At 37.8% G+C, this 23,108-nt stretch overlaps 2 protein-coding genes across 2 annotated transcripts in view; both read right to left on the reverse strand.

The window, feature by feature from the left end:
- Positions 1-23,108, reverse strand: part of LOC149323688 (contactin-associated protein-like 4) — a 351,361-nt gene that overhangs the window by 292,777 nt on the left and 35,476 nt on the right. The gene's annotated exons all lie outside the window — the stretch shown is intronic.
- On the reverse strand, positions 10,537-12,511 carry LOC149323689 (uncharacterized). The gene is made up of 2 exons (XM_089512045.1): positions 12,416-12,511; positions 10,537-11,597 (listed from the first exon to the last, which is right to left on the reverse strand). Exon 2 carries the CDS (start codon positions 11,595-11,597, stop codon positions 10,647-10,649), a length of 951 nt encoding a protein of 316 aa, XP_089368171.1. The 5' UTR covers positions 12,416-12,511; the 3' UTR covers positions 10,537-10,646.

The following is a 23,108-nucleotide window of genomic DNA, read 5'->3' on the forward strand; positions in this document are numbered from 1 at the left end:
TATGTATGACTGTGCAAGCTAGGGAGTGAAAAATGATGACAGAAAGAAAATTAAATCATATGAATACTGAAGAAGAATTCTGTGGATAGTGTGAACTTCTAAAAAGTATTAGAGTGAATCAAGTCTGAACTCTCCCTAGAAACTAAGGGCCCATACAGACAGGCCAAAATAAAGCTGCTTTGGGTCACTCTGGGGGTATGCTGTTTAAATCTTTGGAAAAGTGGGCTAGAAATAAACATTATTATTATTATTATTATTATTATTATTATTATTATTATTATTATTAAATGATACATGCATCCTAAGAGGCTGTAAGCTGCACCAAAGCTGCGCTTCAGTCCTTAGGACTAGAACACAGCTTTGGCGCAGCTTCTGGCCTCTTAAAATGTGTGCATCATTTAAACATCATACCTCCAAAGTGACCCAAAGCAGCTTTATTTTGGCCTGTCTGTTTGAGCCCTATGATAACTAAACTGAGGCTGCTGTACCTGGGCCCTATTATGAGAATACACGACTCACTAGAAAAGACAATTATGCTTGGTAAGGTAGAGAGCTGCAAGAAAAGAGGAAGACCACATTCCAGATGGATAGACTCAATCAAGAAAGCTATGGTCCTGAGTCTGCAAGAGTTGAGCAGAGCTGTTGATAGGGCCACCATAAGTCAAAGTCAATGACAGCAGTTAAGAACAAAATACTGAATAGCCATGAAAAATGGAGTAGTGGAAAAAAGAATGGGTACAAATTGAAAATAACACCAAAAACATACTTCTTCCAATATTACCGTACATTTAGACATTTTCCAAAATAAATTAGAAGGCATAGAAAATCTAGCAAGTCACATGGCATAGGAAACAGGCTTTGTTCAACTTGATGAGTCCTAAGTTGTGCAGTCCTGCCTTTGTGACCAAGTCAATGTAATCACAGTTATTGTCAGGCACACAGAATGTGGACAAGAGACTGAGCGTATGCTTGTGTTCATTGTGCTTTTTGCATGAAGCCTGGCTACATGCCTTGGACAATGGATTGTAAACCTTTGTCAAGGTGGATCTACACTCTATCTCAAAACTCACTTGAGAATCCCCTATGTTCTGGACTCATCTAGAAAATTTTGTTTCTCCCACAGTGGAGAGAATGCTATGGAGAATATTCATAATTGCATATGAGAACGAAGAATGAGAAGATACACATTTCTGTTCCTGTATGCCTTGTTTGAAAGGGGAAGGAACATGTTAAAGTGGGAAATGATGCTCTTTAATTATTTATTTTACTGCCTTGTTGCTGGTTTTATTCAGTAACAAATGCTGTGTACATATTGGCAAGTGCACAAAGTCTCCATAAACTGTTCTGGTACTTAAAAAAAAAAGATAAAAGGTAAAGGTTTTCCCTTTGACAAGGTTGTCAAGGGGGTTGTGCTCATTGCCAATACTAAGCTGAAGAGCCAGTATTGTCAAAGATGACTCTGTGATCATGTGGTCAGCATGACTCCACATGACACTGTTACCTTCCCACCAATGTAACTTTTTATTTACTTGCACTTTTACATACTTTTGAAGTACTTGGCAGAAGCTGGGACTAATATATCAGAATAAGCAACATGCTAAAAAAAAAGTAGGGGTGAATATTTTCCAGTCTGACATATTTTTGAAAGACAGCAGAATACATTTATGGATATTATGGGAACTTATCATGATGCAAATTTCAAATAACACCAACATAAACAGTGGGAGCACAGAGTAGCAGGCACAACTGTATGGTTACCTTTTCATCAAAACCTTTGTGAATGAAATTCTTCCTCCTCTTCCCAAATGAACAAAGACATTTAAGGATTAGCCCAACTGACAGCCAGAATGGTGTAGTGGTTTGAGCACTGGACCACGACTCTGGAGACCAGGGTTCAGTTTCCCACTCAGCCGTGAAACAAACTGGGTGACCTTGGGCAAGTCACACTCTCTCAATTTCAGAGGATGTCAATGGCAAACCTCCTCTGAAGAAACTTGCCAAGAAAACTGAGTGATAGGGTCACTATAAGTCAAAAGCGATGTGGAGGCACACAGCAACAACAAAACGCCTTCTGGCACATGGGGATGCATGGCTAGGCTTTGAGCTTCTGTGTGGAATAGTAGCAGACAGGAAGTTGCTAGAAATGAAAGTAGCAGAAATGAAAGGGTACTGGAAGAATCATTTCCAATATCCTTATGAAGATTATTTTAATCTTCTGTAGTTATGCCTCCAAACCAACTCCAAATCCATCTAAAGGATTTTTCTCTTTGTACCCCAGGGCAAGGAGGTTAGAAACTAATACTGAACATTTATTTCCTGATATGAATATGCTGCAACAATTCTCGCAAATTATATTTTACTTCACCTGATGTAATGTAATGTAAAGCTGGCCTAAACTTCTACATACTTTAGCACTTGAGGCAAATTAAAGATTAAAGTTTAAAATTGTTCAAGGTAATAAGGATTACTTAAAGATAATCAGACTGCAACATATGAACCTGGCAAGAAAGCTGCACTACCATTAGATTTTGCTCTCACTAGGAAGAAAAAATCTTCTGCAATCAAATAAACTACATATGCAGAGCTGAATCCAATATATTTTGGAGTCAGTAACTGAACAAACTAGGTTTTTAAAATCACTCTGATTTGATTGGCTACACTAATTATTCATTGCTGGATTTTCAGTTTAAGGACACTGTATGATTCACTATTGCATTTTCAAAATGTATGAGCACTTACGATTAGATTTATCAACATTATATTCTCTCCAAAGAAGTCCACTGAGGGTAACAACATCATCTCTCCAAATAATTATAGCCTCTTCGATGGAGAAAGCAGAGCTTTAGCTCATCATAGTATGTTTAAATAAATACTGAAGAATCCTCAATTGTTTATGATTTATGCATGATACAATCTACCATTGGATTAGCTGCTATAAAACACTGCACAATAAATCTAAAAAGTAATTACAGGATACCTAGTACAAAACCTACTGATAATGGAGCTGCAGAGCTCGCTATAATATATCTATTATTTACCCGGAACCATGGATCTTTTCTTCGGTCCTTACAATGAGCAGGTTAGGAACATATAGTATTATAAAGGTCTGCTAATAACCTAATAAAGAGAAATCTTGTCCATTTTCTTTTTACATAATGGAACAAAGTATCGAAACTATGTGTTTCATCCCTTTGCACTCAGCTGCAAAGGTCCCACTGATTTTTAGAATCAGATAATGGTAAATCAGCATGAACTGAAATAGCCCTAACAAGTACATGTGGCAATGACTTGTACATTTCAGATATATTCAGAACAATGGGGCATCTCCTGCTTAATTCACTCAGCCATGGATGACCCCTTAAATGTTTTCAAATTTTCTTCTTGTTTCTTTTCAAAGGGACATTTCCAATTACAGAAAAAATTGTTGCTATGCTCATAATCTCACTATCTACACAGCCATGTTTCTCCCATACATACAGTTCAGTATGCCTGGTAATGAATACAAAAAAACATAAAGAACTGGAGAAATTAATCAATTTATTCAACCAATATATTAAAATAGAAACTTCAGGTTAAACCCATTTTTTCCTACCAACTAGAGTAGACCAACTGAAATGAATGGAACCCATTAGCTTTCATTTCCGTTTCTCTCATTATTTTCTTTGGTCCTATGCAATTTGGGACCAACACTGGATTTAGTCCAATGCTATCAATCCAAAAAGATGATCCAATAAACTATGGATGCCGGCCAAAAAGATGAGCTTGATTTATTAAAAATGAATACATCTATGATTCTGCATTGGGAAATGCATATGTCACACATACCCATGGTCCTAGACAGACGGGCCCTTTAGCACATCCTGGCATCATGCTAGGGTTGCCTTGGGGTGCCATTTCCAGATGCCCCACAACCCTAGGACATCACCAGGACGTCATCGCTGCATGGCATCGTATACACAGTGCGCACAGCTGTGATGTCACTGCTGTGCACTGTCCAGATGGGCGCGTGCAGCAGTGACGTGCTCACACTGCTACAGGCAGTTTGCGGCAGTGCTAAAAGGAGCTGCTTTTCAGTGCTCCTTTGCTTTCCGCATAGCTACACCACACAATTTGGTTGCTGCGGCGCGGCTACACGGAAAAGAGAGGCGGCTCCTGGCTGCCTCTTTCTGGCGGTCTGTACCCTGCCCATATTTCCACATCCTGTAAGCCATGCAACCCCATCCTCACCCATCCACACATAGTCAGATCCAGGTTCTTGAGGGTGAGGGGATCATCTAGGTATTTTCCTTCTTCTTTAGGCATTATCAAATCTTAACCATGAAGAGTAATTGTAGATTCATCCTCTGGCCCAGAATCTCCCCCACACCAGCACACACATACATGTTGGTGAAGAACAACTAAAAATATTTAGCTGGATGTAGTTGTAGCACTCCATGACAACTACGAACCTGGGGTTGCATGTGGAGGGGAATGGTAAGAACGGGCCTGAACAGACAGGCCAAAATAAAGCTGCTTCGAGTCACTTTGGAGGTATGCAGCTTTATTTTGGCCTGTCTGTTCAGGCCCAACCTTTCTGGACTTTAGTCCTATTGGAAGTCCAAACAATGGTAGGACTACTGAGGAAATTGTTGAATGGTCAGTCTTCAAGTAGGTAAATTTCACTAATTCAATATGGGGCTCGACAGCCCACCCCAAAAAGGTGGGCTGGAGCTGCCCATTTTTACTCTCAAGGGAGCCCACAGCAGCCAAACCGTGCGGGATCCCTCTGCACCAAAAAGAACCCAGAAAAAACGGATTCTTTTTGGTGCATGCAGGCGCTGCCATCAGTGCACCATTAGTGCACTGTGGCACATCTATGATGCAAGCACAGCACCCCGATGTATGGATGCAGTGGTGCACTTGCATCATCATGGCGGCCCCCGTGGGGATGGAGGCTGCCATGATGGTGGTGTCCATATGGACTAGGGTTCGGGAGTGTGAGGTTGGTGCTCACTCCTGAACCCTAGAATCGGCACTGGCATGCCGCTTCCTGCCCATCTGTCTCAGGCCAAAGTCTTCTTTTTTTTGGAATACCAAGAAGATTTAGGCCCTGCATTCCTGAGTGAGTGGATATATCTCTACCATCAGAACAAACCCTATCGAAATAGCAGAGAAATCTAGTGCATTGTTACTCAAAGTGGTAGTTTGTTGACCAATTCTGGTCCTGAGCCATTGATGGCTGGTCCCTGACAAAATTCTACCTCAAAAAAAAAAAAAAAGAAAGAAAGAAAGAAAGAAAAAGAAAGAAAGAAAGAAAGAAAGAAAGAAAAAGAAAAGAAAAGAAATCTGTATCCAATGGGCATATATATTGTACTACTTCCTATAATTTTTTTTTTGGAGGGGGGGATGCTAGTCCTCCACCTCAGACAGCTTGAAATGCAGTGATTTAGAATGTAGTGAAAAAGACTTAATGCCACTCTTGTTGCCTCTATTGGAGTTTTAAGAACAACCTAGGATTGAGAAAGTGTAGCATAGGAGAGATTGTTTGTTGCAGGCTGTAAGAACATGACTGAAAAGGCAGTTGATGGTTTTCATTTGAGTGGGCAGCAATTCTACATCAGGGTTTTCACAAACATTTAGATAGGAGCTATCCAAGATGATGAAACCTATCCTCAAAATAGATAGATCCTTAAAAAATTGATTAAGTTCCAGAGCACATTTACCACAACAGTGCAGTGACCAGCCGCCAATGACTGGTCACAAGTTCTGTAACTTGGTAGAGGGAACTGGTTTCTGCTTGTGTGTGTTAATATATGACTGCTGTCAAAAGGGCTCATGTATTTGACTTAGATTTAGTTACTATTGATAAATATTTCTGTTAACAGAATATTAGTTTCTATCACCTAGATAACAAATGATATGCCAATTAAAAGTTATGGAGTTACCTTTGGGCTGGGGAACAAGGGTTCCTTCCTGCATTCCACAACTGGATAATGCTTAAAAATGTCAGTGGTTTTTCAGTACTGATTCTAAACTTTGACCACTGTATTGTTGTTTCATTTTGGGCAATGGAAGAGTCTACTGAAAAAGGGGGTATTATTTTTCCATATGTTTATATGAGGATCTCTGTTTCTTTTGGTAGTAAGAGACCACAGGAGGAGACCAATTCATAATTGAAATGCGCTGAGTATTCATCATTTTTTTTTTTTTTTTTTTTTTTTTTAGAAAAAATTTTATTAATAAAATTTAAAACAATTACAAATATACAACAAAATACACAATACGATACACTTTATCACGTGTCACTTACATTCCATCACATACATCTATCATCCCTAAATACCGATCCTACATAGTTATATTATATAAATCCTCCATCTAATAACAAGTAGAATAACCTTATGTCTCATCTTCTTAACTTCTTCTTGGCTTCCTATCCCTTACTTACCTATGCCTAACCATATTAACTATCTACCTCTATCCTACTTTCTTTCAATACTTTCTATCTTCAGTACATTCTTTCTATCCCATTCTCTTCCTCTCTTGCTCACCTTTCTCATTCATTCTAAATTGACTTCCTGCTTGCCCTTCTTGTTACGGCTTCATTTAATCTTACTTTCTTAAAGTCTCAATGAACACTAGGGTCTATCTCTTTTGTTCTAGTTTATATCTAAATATGTATGCTTACTTAAATTTCCTTTTAAGAATTCTATAACTTCATTCCATTCTTCTGCAAATTTACTTTTTGTTTCGTTCCTTAATGCCTGTGTTAACTTATCCATTTCCATTGCATCATACAATTTCAACAACCAATCCTCCTTTGATGGTATATCATTAGATTTCCACTTTTGTGCAAAACACACTCGAGCAAGGGATATCATATAAAATACAATTTTTTCGTATCTAGTATTAATTTCCTCTCCGAATATTCCCAGAAGATAAAATTCCGGTTTTAATTGGATCGTAATATTCAGAATTTCACTAATAGTATCCTTTATCATAGTCCAATATTTTTTCGCCCATTTACAAGTCCACCAACAGTGGTAAAAAGTACCTGTTTCATTTTTACATTTCCAGCACTTGTTTTCTTTTGTTTTATATATCTTTGCAATCCTATCTGGTGAAAGGTACCACTGATAAAACATCTTATAAAAATTTTCCCTCAAATTTTGGGAAGCCGTGAATTTATATCCATTTTTCCAGACCTTTTCCCATTGTGATAATAATATGGGGTGTCCAATATTTTTTGCCCATTTGATCATTTGATATTTTATCACTTCTTCCTCTGTATCATATTCTAAGAGCACTTTATAAGTTTTACCAATTATTTTATTTTTTTCAAAAGCCAAAATTTTCCCTAATTGTGTTTCTTTTCCTTTTTCCTCAAATCCATAAGTTTTTAGATCCGTCCTAAATCTTTCATAGATTTGCCTATATACTAACCATGATCCCTTCCATCCTTCTTCTATTAATTTATCCTTTGTTTTAATTATCCAAATCCCATTTTTATTTTCTAACAAATCACTATAATTAAACCATCTGTTATCGCTAATCATTTCCTTTCTCTGAAAAGCTTCGTGAGGTGAGACCCATCCACTTATTTTCGGTAATATTCTGTCCCTATATCGATCCCATATTCTCATTAGGGACTTCCTAATACAGTGGTTCGTAAAATTCTTACTTTGTTGAGTTTTCCCATACACCAAATAGGCGTGCCATCCAAAATTTAAACCATCTCCTTCCAATTCTAGTAATTTTTCATCTTTTAGAGTTACCCATTCTTTGATCCATGTTAACACACATGCTTCGAAATATATTTTGAGATTGGGAAGATTTAAGCCACCCCTGTCTCTAGCATCTTGTAATGTTTTTAACTTAATTCTCGGTTTTCTCCCTCTCCATATGAATTGACTAATGTCCTTTTGCCAGTCTTTAAATGGTTTATCCGAATTAATAATTGGGATCGTTTGAAATAAATATAACATTTTGGGCAGGACATTCATTTTAATAACTGATATTCTTCCCAATATCGATAAATTTAGTTTATTCCAATTTATTAGATCTTCTCTTATTTGGGACCATAGCTTCTTGTAATTATTCTCGAATAGCTCTGTAGATTTTTTAGTAATTTGAATTCCTAAATATTTGGTCTTTTTTTCAACCTTTATTCCAAATTTCTCCTCTAATTCTCTCTCTTCATCATTTTTTATATTTTTTGTCAGAATAATTGATTTATCTTTGTTAATTTTACACCCCGTAATTTTACCAAATGAGTCTAATATTTCCAAAAGAACTTCTAGACTTTCCCTGGGGTTTTCCATTATTATTATCACATCGTCTGCAAAAGCTCTAATTTTATACTCGTATCTCTTTATTTTTGCTCCTTTCAGTTTAACGTTCGATCTAACTTCTTTTATCAGCAATTCTATAACTAATAAAAATAATAACGGGGAAAGGGGACAGCCCTGTCGCGTTCCTCTCTGAATATCTATAGTTTTTGTTCTTTCCCCATTAATTCTTAGTTGGGCTTTTTGATTATCATAAATTTTACCCACCCAATTAATGAAATTTCCTTTCACATTAATTCTCTCCAATACTTTCAAGACCAAATCCCAATTTACTGAGTCGAAGGCTTTTTCAAAATCTAAAAAGAATAGACCCAATTTTTTCTCATTATGTTTGTCATAATATTCCAATGTATTTATTACCATTCTTAGATTCTCCCTTATATATCGATTTGGTAAAAACCCTCTTTGTTCTTCATCTATTATTTTGCCTAAATATACTTTTAGTCTTTTTGATAGTATTGAAGCAAATATTTTGTAATCATTATTTAAGAGAGAAATTGGTCTATAATTTGCCGGATTTAACTGATCTTTCCCTTCCTTATGAATCAGGGTGATTTCTGCTTGTTTCCATGTTTCCGGTATCTTTCCAATCAAAGCCTCGTTCATTACTCTTTGCAAAGGTTCCAAGATTTCGCCAATAAATGTTTTATAAAATAGTGCGGTAAATCCATCATTTCCTGGTGCTTTACCACTTTTACATTTCTTAATTGCTTCTTGGATTTCCTCTTTTGTAATTAGTTTATTTAGATTCTCTTGTTCATCTTCCTTAAGTGTTTGGATCTTACTATTAGCCAGAAACTCTTGTATTCCCTTCTCTTCTTCTTTTTGCCTTGTGTATAATTCCTTATAATATTCAAGGAACACTTCTTCTATCTCTTTTTGTTGTGTTAGTATCTGATCTCCCTTCTTTATCCTATTGATGGTATTTTTTCCTTTTTCTTTCCTTAACTTATGCGACAACCATTTACCTGTCTTATTAGCATGCTCAAAATTATTTTGTTTTGCAACTTTTAAGTTTCTTTCCAATTCATTAATTGCTTCTATTTCTAATTGTTTTTTCAAGACTTTTATATCATTGAGTATTTTTTTATTATCTGTTTTATTTTTCAATTCTTCCTCCTTCTCCTTTAGTATGTTGTTTAGCTCTGTTATTTTTTGTTTTTTCCGTCTCTGATATATTATATTTTGCTGAGTAAAAAAACCTCTTATTGTAGCTTTAGCTGCATCCCATACTACTGCTGTGTCAACCTCATTATCTAAATTTTCCCTAAAAAATAAAGTTATCATTTCTTTCGCTTTTTGGACCACCTTTTCATCTTTTAACAGTTCTTCATTTAATTTCCAGAGGTATTTCCTAAGTGGTTCCTTCAGATTCAATACAATCGGATTGTGGTCAGATATCTCTCTATTTAATGTTGATACCTCTTCTATTTCTTTAGTCAGTGAATTAGAAACTAAGAAAAAATCTATCCTTGAAAGGGATTGGTGCCTTTCTGAGTAAAAGGTAAAATTTTTCTCATCGTTGTGTAGATGTCTCCACGTCTCAATTAGGGAGAAGTTTGAAACTAACTTAAAAAAATTCTTAGGTAATTTGCCTTGGCTCATATCAATTTTCTTTTCAGAGGCTCGGTCTAATTTAGGTTCAATCACCCCATTGAAGTCTCCTAATAGGATTATGTGTTCGTAGTCAAATTCTGATATTTTTTTGTTTAGTTTGGCGTAGAAGGTATTTTTACTTTCTTGAGGTCCATAAACACCTACTATTAGTATTTTTCTTCCTCCCCAGCAAATTTCTACTCCAACAAATTGTCCATTTCTGTCAGTAAATATCTCCCTTGATTCTAGATGGTTTCTGACATATATTATTACCCCTCTTTTACTTTTATCAATCGAACTTATATATTCTTTCCCTAGTTTATTGTTTTTAATCAGTCTAATATCTTTTGTTTTTATGTGGGATTCCTGTATACAAATAATATCAGAATTAGTTTTCCCTAGATATTGGAATACTCTCTTTCTTTTCTGGGGCGAGTTTAGGCCTTTTACATTCCACGATAAAATTCTCATATTTTCTCTATTTCGTCCTTAGGTGTAAATATGTATATACGTATTAAAGGAAGCAAAACGGCTTTTTCCAAAAAAGATTTAAACTTTATTTAAATAATATAGTTTGTTTAATCCAACAGTAAGAAGTCAATTAGTTGCTAGACTAAAATTTTAGTTAATTGCCGGGAAATTTAAAAAAAATAATTTCTCAATCAGTAAAAAATATATGAATTTTTCTAACTTCGGGACTTATTACACTGTTAAATGTCTTTCTTAGTTCTTCACTGTTTCTTCTGTTATCTCCTCTTCTTCGTCATTATTCCCATCATCACCATCTCCTCCTGGTTTGTCTCCCCCCTCATCTTTCTCTCCCTCATCCTCTGTTTCCCTTTTCAGACCGATCAGAAACAGTCTTGCTTTCTCAGTCGAATTTAATCTCACTTTCCTCTGTTTCCAAGTCACTATGACTCCTTCCAGATCATCCCATTTATAAAGAATTTTCCGGGCTTTCAGTTGCTCGATTAAGAAGTTGTATTCTTTCCTTCTTTTCAAGATTTTCCCAGGGATGTCCCTTAAGACTGTAATCTCTTTGTTTTCTATCATCAGCTTTGTAGTAAAACTCTGTCTTAGAATTATTTCTTTTGTTTGCTTTCTTACAAAGTAGATCACAACATCTCTCGGGAGTTTTTTGATTTTCGCAATTCGGGAGTTCAATCTGTAGACTCGATCTATTTCCCACGGGAAGAGTGTCTCCGATTCCCCAATGAATTTTGCCAATATTGGCGTGAGTAGGGTATATAAATTCTCATTTACATTTTCAGGCAAGCCCCTCAATTTTAGGCAGTTTTCTCTTTGTTTCAATTGTAGCCTCAATATTGATTCTTGTTCCTCTTGTTGATCTTTATATATTGTTTCCACCTTCATTTCCATTTTCTTCATATCGGTTTCTAATTTTTCCACCTTCCCATTGATTTTCTTCAGATCCACATCAATTTTATCTAGTCTTGAGGTCACTTCTCCTATTTCATTTCTCAGTTCTCTCTTAAATTCTGCTTTTAATTCGTCTCTGGATCTTTCTATTGCTAAGTTTGTTTCCTGATGCATTTTCCTTATTTCTTCCATCATTGTTTCGTTAATTTCTGATGTTCTGGGAGGTGTTTCCAGTGAAGATCTCCGAAGAGTGTTGGCTGGTTTCGCTCCAGTTTTTCTAGTACCCACTACCATCTTGGGTATAGTTCAGGCAAAGTGGATTGGGACCAAAACAAGCAACAAAACAAACACAGAGACAATAATAAGTTCTTGGAACTTTGCAGAGAGTTGTTTTCTTAAACTATAAATTAATGGTTATCCAGATTCAAATTCTATATTGAATGGACTTCAATCCCCAAATTCTCCTTTCGAATTCCTAAATCTTCAAAAATTTCAAACAATTTCAGGGGAATCAGAAAACTAATAATAAAAATCCAATAATTTCAAAAAATTCAAATTTTACCAATTCCTGGATTTCAGTCTTCGATTCTTAATTGCTTATCAAGTTTAAGTTTTACTTTTCTTTCTAATTATAGTTTTGCGAATTTAATTTCAAATCTTTTAAAATTTCAAATTTAAATTTAAATTTCGCAAATTGGTTAAGATTCTAATTTTAAGTCAGATAGTATTCCTAATTTAAATTTTAGTTCCAATTATCTAATTTTCAGTTTATAATATACTTATTTGTCCTTGATCTATTACCCCTCTTTCAAGATAGTTTTCCAATAAAATTATCTGAGTTTACTATAAGAATTTGTATTCAGTTCACCTCCCCTTATTTTATTGCTCACATATAGACAAATTTACTTCTTTTCTTCTATGATCTAGGTGCTCCACCCCCAGACTATCAGACAATGGGAAATAATCTCCAAGGTTTAACTTAAACCCAATCAAGAGCAAGGAACTACTTTCAATTTCAGATTTCAGTAAACTCCAGTTGACCCTTCAACTGGAGAATAAATTCTTATAAATAATATGTAGGGTCTTCCTTTACAATCCAATGAGCTACTTACTTATTACTTTCACCAGATAGTCAAGCTTAGTTTCCTTTTTGGATTCCTTTCTTTTTTGAAAAAGAATCCTCAAGTACCTAAAGAGAAAAGGTGGGATACTATGATAACAAATTAAATGCATATATTACACAATTTAGGACAGTGAGGCCCGACTTTGTTAACTACTCCCCTTCTTCAAAACTTTCTATTATATCAAAGAAAGAGATCACAATTTAAATCTTGAATTCCCCTTTTTCCTCCTTAATAAAGCATTAAATTTAATAGAGAAATACAATTAGGGTTTCATATATATCTATATCTATCTATATCATCTATCTTTGCTTTTAGCAAGGGTAGAATCATACATGCACTGTAGTATTTTGGATCAGTTTGTCCTTTATAATATCAAAGTCTATGTAGTCAAATTGGGTTGCTTTTTCTTCACCTTTGAATTCTGCTGGTAGTTCATTCAGAAAGGCTGCTTCTATAAAGTTCAAAATAAATAAAAAGAGCGAGGGAAAGGAAGAAAAACAAATTGTTTCAGTCCTTAGTGGAAATATAAGACAATGTTGCTGTCCTTAATATTGTTACTATATTTCCTTCTGGCAGCTAATGCTCTCTCAGGTCTTTCTGCTTCCTCTCTGCTTTATCTCTCCACTTTGGTAGTAATTTTGTCCAGCTGCTTTCTCTTCCTTGATTGAAGCCACCTGCATGAAACCTTGGATATAGAGAAGCAACAAGGAGAGAAGGGGGGGAGCTAGAGATATGGAGAGTAGTAGAACAAAGAAAGGAGGGAGAAGAAAGTAAGAAAGAGAACAAGAAACCAATAAAAAGAAAGAAGAGAAGAGGGAGAAAGAAAGGAGAGAGAGGGAAAGAAAGAAAGAAAAGAAAAGAAGAAGAAAGAGGAAAAGAAAAAACAAACAAACAAACAAACAGTCTTTGTTCAAATTTCAGACTGCCTTGGGCTCCATTATTGTCGTTTTCCACACTCCCTTTCAGCAATAGTTATCTCTCCCAATTGTCTGATGTAGGGTCTCAGTTCTCCACTTTTTTTTTTTTACAGAAGGCAAATGTAGGACGCTTAATTTAATAGTCAGTATCCATGTCTTTGAAGTACACAAAATATACAGCACAAAACCGTTTCTCTCCCTTATGGCTCGAGCCTCAGTCAGCAGCTCAAAATCTCACTTAGTTCACTTCGCCTTCTCCCCTTCAAATAGGAGGTTGGAATTAAATATAATCAGCCGGCTTTCTAATTGTTTGATCCTTTTCAATCTCTAGCCTGTAGATAGATCCCTCCCTTTTAGTAGAAAGTATCACCTGGGCAAGCTCTATCTTCTTCTTGTCTTCTTGTCTTCTTTCCAGAGAAAAAAAGTTAAAAGTGGTGGCGGCACTTCTGCCAACAAGCCGCGGCTTGTGGCTCCTCGCTGCGGGCGTGGACGCTCGGGCTTCCCTTCTCGCTTCGCCGCCTCTCGCATTCCGCGGGCCGCACCGGCATCTAGCGGCTCGCGTTCCGCGTCTCCGCGCCTCCGATCTTGCTCTCCCTTCTCTCCTCAGGGCAAGAGTTCCGAAGCGTGGGGTCACCAGTCGAGCCCCTCTGCTTCCCCTTTATCGGGGGGACCCGCTTGACCGGCTGGCAAGTCACTCCAGCCAGCCCCGACCCCGCAGCCTACAATCACCCTCTGGAGCCTTCCTAGAGAGGTGATTCTTGCGCCGCCATAACCACCGGAAGTCGAGTATTCATCATTTACAAATAATTTCATATTTGCTTGATACTGATTTATGAAGAATTTCATGTTTGTTTACTGAAGAGATGCATCATGTTGCTTGCTTTTTATTTTCGTGGCTATAAGATTTGATACATAATTTGTAAAGTGTTTGGGAAATTCAGTTTGTATCTGTATTTTTATGCTTCTTTTGTTATGCTGATTTTTGTTGTTTTTCTGGCTAGATTTGAATTTCTTTGTTGTTGTTGTTGTTCTTTTGCTACATACTGTGAATTATGCATGAGCTGGAAATGTCTGAGCCACCTACAGTCTCACTTTTCATTCACTCAAGACCAAGACTCTTTAAACCCGTCATCTCTCATGTTAATATCAATTGTGATTTGAGTTTAAAAGTTCCTAGACACACTTCTGGTGCCCATTCCCATTTTTATGCATCTGACATACACTAAGGAGTGAAGCAGTCGGTCCTCCATATCCAGCAATACTTCATCTATGGATTCAAACACCCATGGATTGTAAATATTTTTTCTTAAATCCAAAAAAATCAAACTTTAATTCTGCATAAGGGACACCATTTTACTACACCATTGCATATAATGAGACTTGAGTATTCAGATCTAGGTATCCCCAGGGGGGGCTGGAATGAAACCCCAGTGTCTATCAAGGGCCCACTGTATATCAGGTATTTGTTTATTTATTACATGTCCTTCCTTCCTCTCCACCCCTCCCAAAAAGATAGGTTCAAAAACTAGTAAAACAACAAAAATTAAATCTATTTGATCTTTTAGTCAGTAAAGGAAAAACAGCCATCCAGGTAAAACTCCCTGAATTACTAAAGGCATACCTGTCAGAATCTCTATTCATGTTCACACAAGGAAGAAAGGGATTAAACTCAACTGTGTTGCATAAGAGGATTCTGCCATTTGGGTTGCCACAAGCCCTGGTCAGGTATTGGGAAAGTGCACTGAGGTCCTTCCTCCTATCCTCCCTTTAAATCTTTTCCATTTTTACTAGGTAGGTCTGAGGGTTAAATGAAACTGTGGCCCCATACAGACTGACCAAAATAAAGCTGCATGCATCCTAAGAGTCCGGAAGCCACACGAAAGCCATGATCCAGTCCTAAGGACTGGAGCGCAGCTTTGGCACAGCTTCTGGACTATGAGAACACACACATTATTTAAACAGCATACTTCCAAAATGACACGAAGCAGCTTTATTTTTTCCTGTCTGTATGGGGCTTGTATTTGCCTAAGTGTGGTCATAAAGCTTCAAAGGATCAAAAATATAATGTTATCAGGGTTACTACTTACACAGATCTCTGTTGGGCATCCAACAGAGGAGATCATAAAAATCAGGATACATGCAGGGAGTGATTGGCCTAAAATGACCAAGTGAGCTTCAAGGGTGGTTTAGGATTGGAATCTCCATACTTCCAGTATGATGTTAATCACTATACCACACTGGCTTTCAGTCACAGCTGCAAAATGTGGGAATGGTGGGTAGTGGGGAATGCGCTGGTATGACTATGGCGCATTACAGACGGGCCCCTGAGGCGCCGTCGTTACACGCGAGGGGCAGCACTTCCTGACGCTCCTTGCCCCTCACACATAACAAGTACATCAAAATGGCGGCACCCTATACAGATGGGCGCCGCCATTTTGATGTCACGGATGCATAACGTCAGGATGTCGCGCGGCAGAAGTGACGCTGCAAGTGCGCACTTCACGCCTTGTGGCGCCCCATCCAGGGCACAGGAAGAAGCGCCATTTTGGCTCTTCTTTCTTACTGCTCCCAGGAACCGCGTGGTTTGGCTGCTGCAGTTCCCAGACGCAGCAACCGGCAGTGGCGCAAGACCGCCCATTTTGGGCGGTCTGTAACACGCCTATGTGCTTGCTTGTGCTGCCTTCTACAGAAATTTTGGTTGACAGAAATTGTATTTTTATATGAAGCCAGCCAGTTTATCCTAGGGCTCCTACATTCCACCTCCAAAAAATCCTTTACCTTGTAACAGGTCCTGAACAAGAGAATGCAAGCAACTGCCTCTGTCATTGGCCTTTCTATACCACTGCTATGCTCTTTGTCCTTATTTCAGAGAAGATAGGTCTACAAGGTTTTCACGTGATATACTTTTCACCTATTTCAGTTTGTACACATTTTTTTTGAAAAAAAATTCTGATTGAATAAATTACTATAATATTTGCATTTTTAAAAATTAAAAAAAGTTGTCATACTGGTTTTGTGTACATTTAAAAACATTATTATGAAATTTCAGAAAATTGGCCTCCAAGGGGAAAAGCATCATGGTGGTTGACATTTTTCTTGATAGGATGTTTCAACACTACCTCATAAAGTATCAGATTGTTGTGGAGGGCTGTGAACTAGACTATATTATTTAGTTGCAAGGGAAGTTGGAGCAGCATTTCCAAAATAAAACAAAACAAAAAAAGGATGTAGAGGGAATAAGTTCATTTGTCCTGTGGGGAAGCTGTGTCATCTTAGCTCTTCTCTGTTATTCAAAGGTGTCAGGTGCCAAGACTGCACTGGTTCAGTAGAAAGAGAAAGCTATTGTGCTCTGTCCTCAGACAATATTTTGCTCACTAGTAGAACATATAATATATAGGCCTCTGGTAATGAGGAGACTCTTGAGACCAGGAAGCATATTGGAAGCCCAAATTAAGATACTTGGCTTCCAGCTGCCTATTCCCAATAGTGAAAAATGCTAAGGAACAATTAACGAATGTTTAAAAATGTTTTAAAAGCATGCAAACCATCATTTTACAACAAACACATACCCATTCCAATATATCTGTTTGTGATATAGGTTACGTCTCCCTTATCTGTAGTGTTTGGGTTCAGAATTGTTTTGGATTTTGGATTTTTTTTCTTCAGATTTTGGAATATTTGCATATCCATAATGCGGTATCTCGGAGATGGAACTCAAATCTAAACATGAAATTCATGTATTTTTGCATACATCTTATACAAATAGTCTGAAGATAAATTTATACATATTATTTTTAATAATTCTGTGCATGAAACAAAGTTTATGTACTCTGAACCAATAGAAAGTAAAGGTGTCACTGTCTCAGCCAGCCATGTGGACACTAGAAAATGACTGCAATTTGGAGTAAGCAACTATCTCAAATTCCCCACAGTTGCCCCAATATTCTTCTTAGAGCCAGAAAAGGGTTCTGTTCAGGACAACTAGATATCCTCCTTCTTCAGGACATCTCCCACATTTGAACTTTCTGTCCAGGAAGAATTCCAAAATGTCCTCCATTCTGAGCATCACAAAGAAGCACATTGAGTAACTGTCCCCTTCAAGAAATGTATCTACTTGGCAGCCTGTCTTTGCTGCAAATAATGAGATAGGATGGATTCTTCTAAAGTTCTTTTGTCCTAGTAGCAGCAGCTGCTCCAACAGACAAGACTTGCCCCAAGACCTCAGGACATGCTTGTTTTTCAGAGGAGAAAAGAACAGCAAACGTGTTAGGCAATGGGCTGCTTGAGGACTCAATGCAGGGTTTGAAAGGGTTTGTCTCTTAATTTCAGCACAATGGACAAATGAAAGGAATAATTTAGATGTCAAGGGTTTGTTACTAGTAAAGTTCAATTTTAAGCATTTGTCTTGCTCAGAGTTCTATAGTCAGACCTTCATATCCACAGTGATCTGTTCTGGACATGCACACACCCCATGGATATGAAAAAATGTGGGACCTCAAGTCCCATGGTCCCTTATGGCAGCATGTCATGTGTGCAGCCGCTAGCATGGCCACATGCACTCACTGCCATATGGGACAATGGGGCTTGCTGTCTGTGGATGCTCAAATCTGCAGATGGCAAGCCTACAAATGGTGAGGTCTCACTGTATAAGTATATTACAAGCCAACAATTTTAATGAATTTTAATGTATTTTTCATCAGAAAAATACAATTGAGTACATAATAAAATACAGTATAAGTAATATTGCTGTAAATAAACCATATGAAATTAGTTTATATTTATATTAGTAGTTTTTGCTTTTATTTTGTAAGGTCCAAGATTTTCTGAAAAGTCCTACATTTTGCAGTATTTGTCCTCCTTTGAGGTTATGACATCTGGTCACCTTGGTTCTATTTGGCTAACTTCAGGCAAGCTGCAAATGTTTTGGGCCCTGCCATGATCCCAATATTTTCCTCAAACGTATCTTTTGCTAACACTAGGCCTGAAAAATGAAGGAATGTTGGCCAGGAGCACAGATTTATGTTTTCTGACAAGCTGCCACAGGAGGATGAAAACAGAAAATATACACCATAGATTGAATTTCTTATGCAGGCCTTCCCACCTCATTCACACCAGGTAAAATAACAATCCCTGTATCACTATTGAAATTGTGGGACTCTCTGCAGAACATTACTCACATTTGGGGTCAAAGGGCCAATCAAATCTAGCTAGTCAGGAAAACAGCTAGCTCTTTATACCAGCCAAGTGCAAAGCAACAAATACAGGTAAACATTCTCCATGTCTCTTGTGCACTACAATTCTCCAGTATGATTAATTGGCCAAAACAGCAGCAGATATGAATAAATCATTGAGTTGGAATAATGTGCTCTAAATGGCCACAAAAGCAGCAAGGCAGACATGTTTTGCTCTCTCTCTCCCTCTCTCTCTCTCACACACACATATACAATAAAGTTATAAAATTGTACTAACAGTGCCCAATGGAACAAAAATGACTCCATAGTTCCATGACCTTAATCGGTATGAATTAGAACATGTATTTTTCATCCCTTAAAAACAGGAGATCTGCTTGGTGATTTAACATTTAAAACAAAACAACAACAACAAACCGTAGCTTTCAGCTGTAATTGGTGACTGCCCTGGCAGTTTGGTGCAGAGGAGGGCTATGGTGAACATGAAGATTTTAAAAATAACAAATGTATATCTACAAAACATTAATATGTCTTTACACATTACAGGAGGTTTGCAAAACTGGAGCAAGCATTTCTATATAGGGCTCATTCATCACCACAGTGGCATCTACCCTACCATAAAATCAGGATTTCATGTGACAAGTGAGTTCATGAACATTCTGGGATACCACAAAGTTCTTCTGTACATGCAAATTTTCACCAGCTTAAAAGGCAAATGAAAGAAAAAAATTCTGTGGATGACATTTCTATTTGACCAGTCCAGGAAGCCCATACTCTTGGTTTTATTTTTGATTATTCTCTGTCGTGTATCCCCCAGATCCAGACCACAGCTAAGGCATGTAGATTCTTTTTATAGAATATTGCCAAAATCCGACCATTTCTCTCTGCATCTACTGCCAAGACTCTGGTCCATGCCCTAGTGGTCTCACGACTTGATTTCTGTAATTTCTTTCTGGCAGGGCTTCCTCTTTCTCACCTCCATCCTTTAAATTCTGTCAAGCATTCATCTGCAAGCATTATTACATCGGCCCACTGTTTCAGCCGTATTTCTCCTTTATTGTCGTCCCTTCACTGGATCCCCCTCCCTTTCTATATTCAGTATAAGCTTCTGTTGTTGACTTTTAAAGCCCTTCATGGGCTGGCTCCTCCTTATTTATCAGACCCTCTATCTCCTCACCTTCGCTCTTAGGCCCTCTGGTCTGGTAGTTAAGGTCTGCTTTCTCAGCCTAGGATTTTCACTGTCTCGTCTCAGCTTCGTTCCTTTTCACTTGTTGGCCCTCACTCCTGGAACCTCCTTTCCCCCATGCACGGCTCATCACTTCTTTAACCAGTTTCAAAACTGAGTTGAAGATCATCCTGTTCAGGGAAGCATTCCCAGGCATTGCGTGATAATTACTTGTTATTTGACATTTTTAATTTATTGCCTGCCTTATTTTATTGAATCTCTTCCTATATTGTTATGTATTATTTATATGTATTATGCTATTATTTCTTAAAATGTATGCCATGGGCAGGTTTACTTTTATGTATTTTTGTGTGTGTATGTACCGCGCTGTGTAAATCTACACCGCTATATAAATAAAGCATAATAATAATAATAACAATAATAATAGAGAAACAGAGTGATTGGCAATGAAACCAAGGCTGACTGTACTCTGCAGGATTAATGCAGTATGAAGCTGCTGTAACTGCTATAGTTCAATGCTATGGAATTCTGGGATTTTTATTTTTGTGACATATTTAGCCTTCTCTGTCAGAGAGTGCTGGTGCCACAACAAATGCACTCAGTGGCCTTGGTCACACTGTTCCATATTTGGGTTTTTGTTTTTTTAACCATGTAGTGAAAAAATTCCTAACAAAAGTGTTGCCCACTTTTTGACTTTCAGATTTATTTTATTGTTCATGGTTGTTGTGAGATCACTAGATAAAAGGAAGGATATGCATGTTCCAAAGGGAGGAAGGGAGGCAGGAGGGCAACAATGAAAGCTCAGGAGAGTCCAAAAGCATTTAAAAAAAACCTAACCCACATATTCCCCAACATTTTTGCAGTTACAACAGTTCTTCTCTCAAGAGACACTCCAATTCTGTTCTTTTGAAGATGGGACCTATTTCTTTTCTCAACACTGTCTCAGAATAAAGGTTATTGGAATATGATGCAGAAAATGAGACTGAATCTATTCTTTATGGAAGAAACTGAATAGCTACCCAGGAGGAAGAATTTGAAACTCCCAGGGCAATAACTTGCTTTCTGAGCAACTTTGAAATCTTCTCTTTTATTTCAACTTCCACATGAGTGCCATCATGCAGAAGAGTTTTTCAGTCATTCTCACAAGGGAATCATAAACTCTCATTGAGTTATCAATATTAGAAAGATTATTCAGTTCTGAAAATATTTATCACTGAATGAGCATAAGCAACATAAAACGTTTAGGGCCTAGAGTTGAGGTCATCGACAATACTATCTCTTTTCAGGCCCCATACAGTGTCTTGCACCATCTTATACTTATGAAAAAGGAGTCAATGTGTGTAAAAGGAATATACCCAATACCATTTATAACCTGGATTTCTAGTGTCAAAGTTTTGAGCATAGATGCCTAAAAATGAAAGTTTGGGCTCTTCTTAAAGAAAATGAGCCCTATTCCTGCAGGGAGAGACTGGAGATGTGTATTTTGGGCCATACCTGCTCATTCTTGTCACTCTTACTGAGGACTTTGGCATGTGTCAGCAAAACTTCTACAGCAGGCAGCCATCTCTAATCACATAGATTCCCTGAATAATTTATAATTCTGAAAGATTTAGAAACACCTGGTTCAGGGTAACTTCAACACTTAATGAATCCTCTTACAATCAGAAATCCATATTGCATGGATTGCTATGCATTCAGTATGCTAGGTGGAAAGGCTTAAGGATGATCAAGTTGCTCAGTTTCACTCTTTCCCACAGTTGTCTTTTCCAAAATTCTGATCAAAAACCTACAGGAAGAAATTTTCAGCAATCCTAGATATACTACCTTCCTTCAGATGTTTGCACTCAGTATGTAGAGGCTGGTAGCTGGGCCACAGCAACATGGCTGCTTCTCCTTCTCTTCTGGACTCTTCTTTTCCAGTGTAATGCATAAGGAGGCTGTGGTCAAGCCACCTGTGTACATGGGTGACATCAGAGATATCAGACCCTACCTACCCGCCACTGTTGTTACATTGCTCTGCTTGGGAGGTTTTCTCAGAACTTAAGAACAATTTTTTACAGGCTCCAGTGAGGAAGGAGGAGTAGCTGATTGTTGGCCAACCATTAAGTAATGAGACCAGACACAGGATTTGGGGTTGAAGAAGGGCCATTTTTATTGACATAAATGTCAGGGATGATGGGAGTTGTTGCACTTCACCTCAGGCTGTAACTCACCACCAAGTTAATGAAGCTGAGCTGACCAGTTTTGGCCAGTGGTTATTGCTTTCTTCCAAAGCAGCAGAGTTTCTGAGAATAAGCTGAAGACCCTGACAAACCTCTTCAGGCTTTCTTACTCTTCTTCCTCTGATGTCTCCAACACCATCAGGATTTGCTGACTTGTTGTTTTCACTCAAGACACCAAACGACTTTGTAGTCTTAAACAAAAGTACTATTTTATTCTACTATATACTATATACAGTTACAATTCTTGCTCTCAGAATATGCCCAACTATCCTACCACAATTCTACCAATCAACCACAACCATTCACAACAACCAGCAGCACATTAACAAAACTGGCAATTATTATAGCTATTGTTAGGTGCCACCCACTGGGTGTGTACATTCACATGATTGGTTGACTTTGTTCACCCCAGACTCAAGTCCAACCCATGAATATGATCTGATTATCTTGTCCATGAAACAAGTCTCAGGTGTTGCCAATATTCATTCCAAAATTTGTCCTTGGCTCCCAAGACTTCCAAATTAGATCACCTTTTACACCTGTGTGATTTCTCTATCTATACATGCTTAGTCATTTTGCTTCTCACATACATATTTTATTTCTATAACTGCATATCCCATGTTGCATTTCTTGACAATAAAACCTAGGTAACTGTTTGAGACCTGGGGCCGAACAAGCAAAGGGGGAAAGAACCTGGTGCAGGTTTAGCTGAGGCACAGCTGCCAACCTGTGACACCTCCCCAGACACCCTTGGGCAATATCATGCCCAGCATGGCTGAGGACTCAGAGGATGAGGGGGCTGAGCTAGAGTCCCAGTTTGAAATTGAAGCTGAGCCAGGCCCTAGCTCTGCCCTGCCAGCTCAAGCAGAGTCTGTGGCCTCAAGAGAATGAAAAGAACATACACTTTGAGCTCTTTGGTAGCATCCAGCAAAGAGCTCAAAGGGCACGCTTCTAGCATTCAAGAAGGCTTTATGAAAAACACCAATTAATCAGCAATGGGTATTATAAACAGGTGAAGGATGCCAAGCCAGTTGTCAGAGATTATCTAAGTTTGCTGGTGAAAGCACGCTTGATCCTGACCCTCCTTGTCTTCTTGGCCTGGACCTTTGACTTTCAGGCTGCCTTATCATCTTGACTCTCTGGAACCCTTGACCTTGGACTGCCTAA

The sequence above is a fragment of the Sceloporus occidentalis genome, unplaced genomic scaffold (genome assembly GCF_023333645.1).
Source record: "Sceloporus occidentalis isolate IW3139 unplaced genomic scaffold, rSceOcc1.0.p SCAF_1, whole genome shotgun sequence".
Lineage (NCBI taxonomy): Eukaryota > Metazoa > Chordata > Lepidosauria > Squamata > Phrynosomatidae > Sceloporus > Sceloporus occidentalis.

Coding starts and splice junctions, on each gene's coding strand:
- LOC149323689 (XM_089512045.1), bottom strand. CDS start 11,597: ATGGTAGTGGGTACTAGAAAAACTGGAGCGAAACCAGCCAACACTCTT.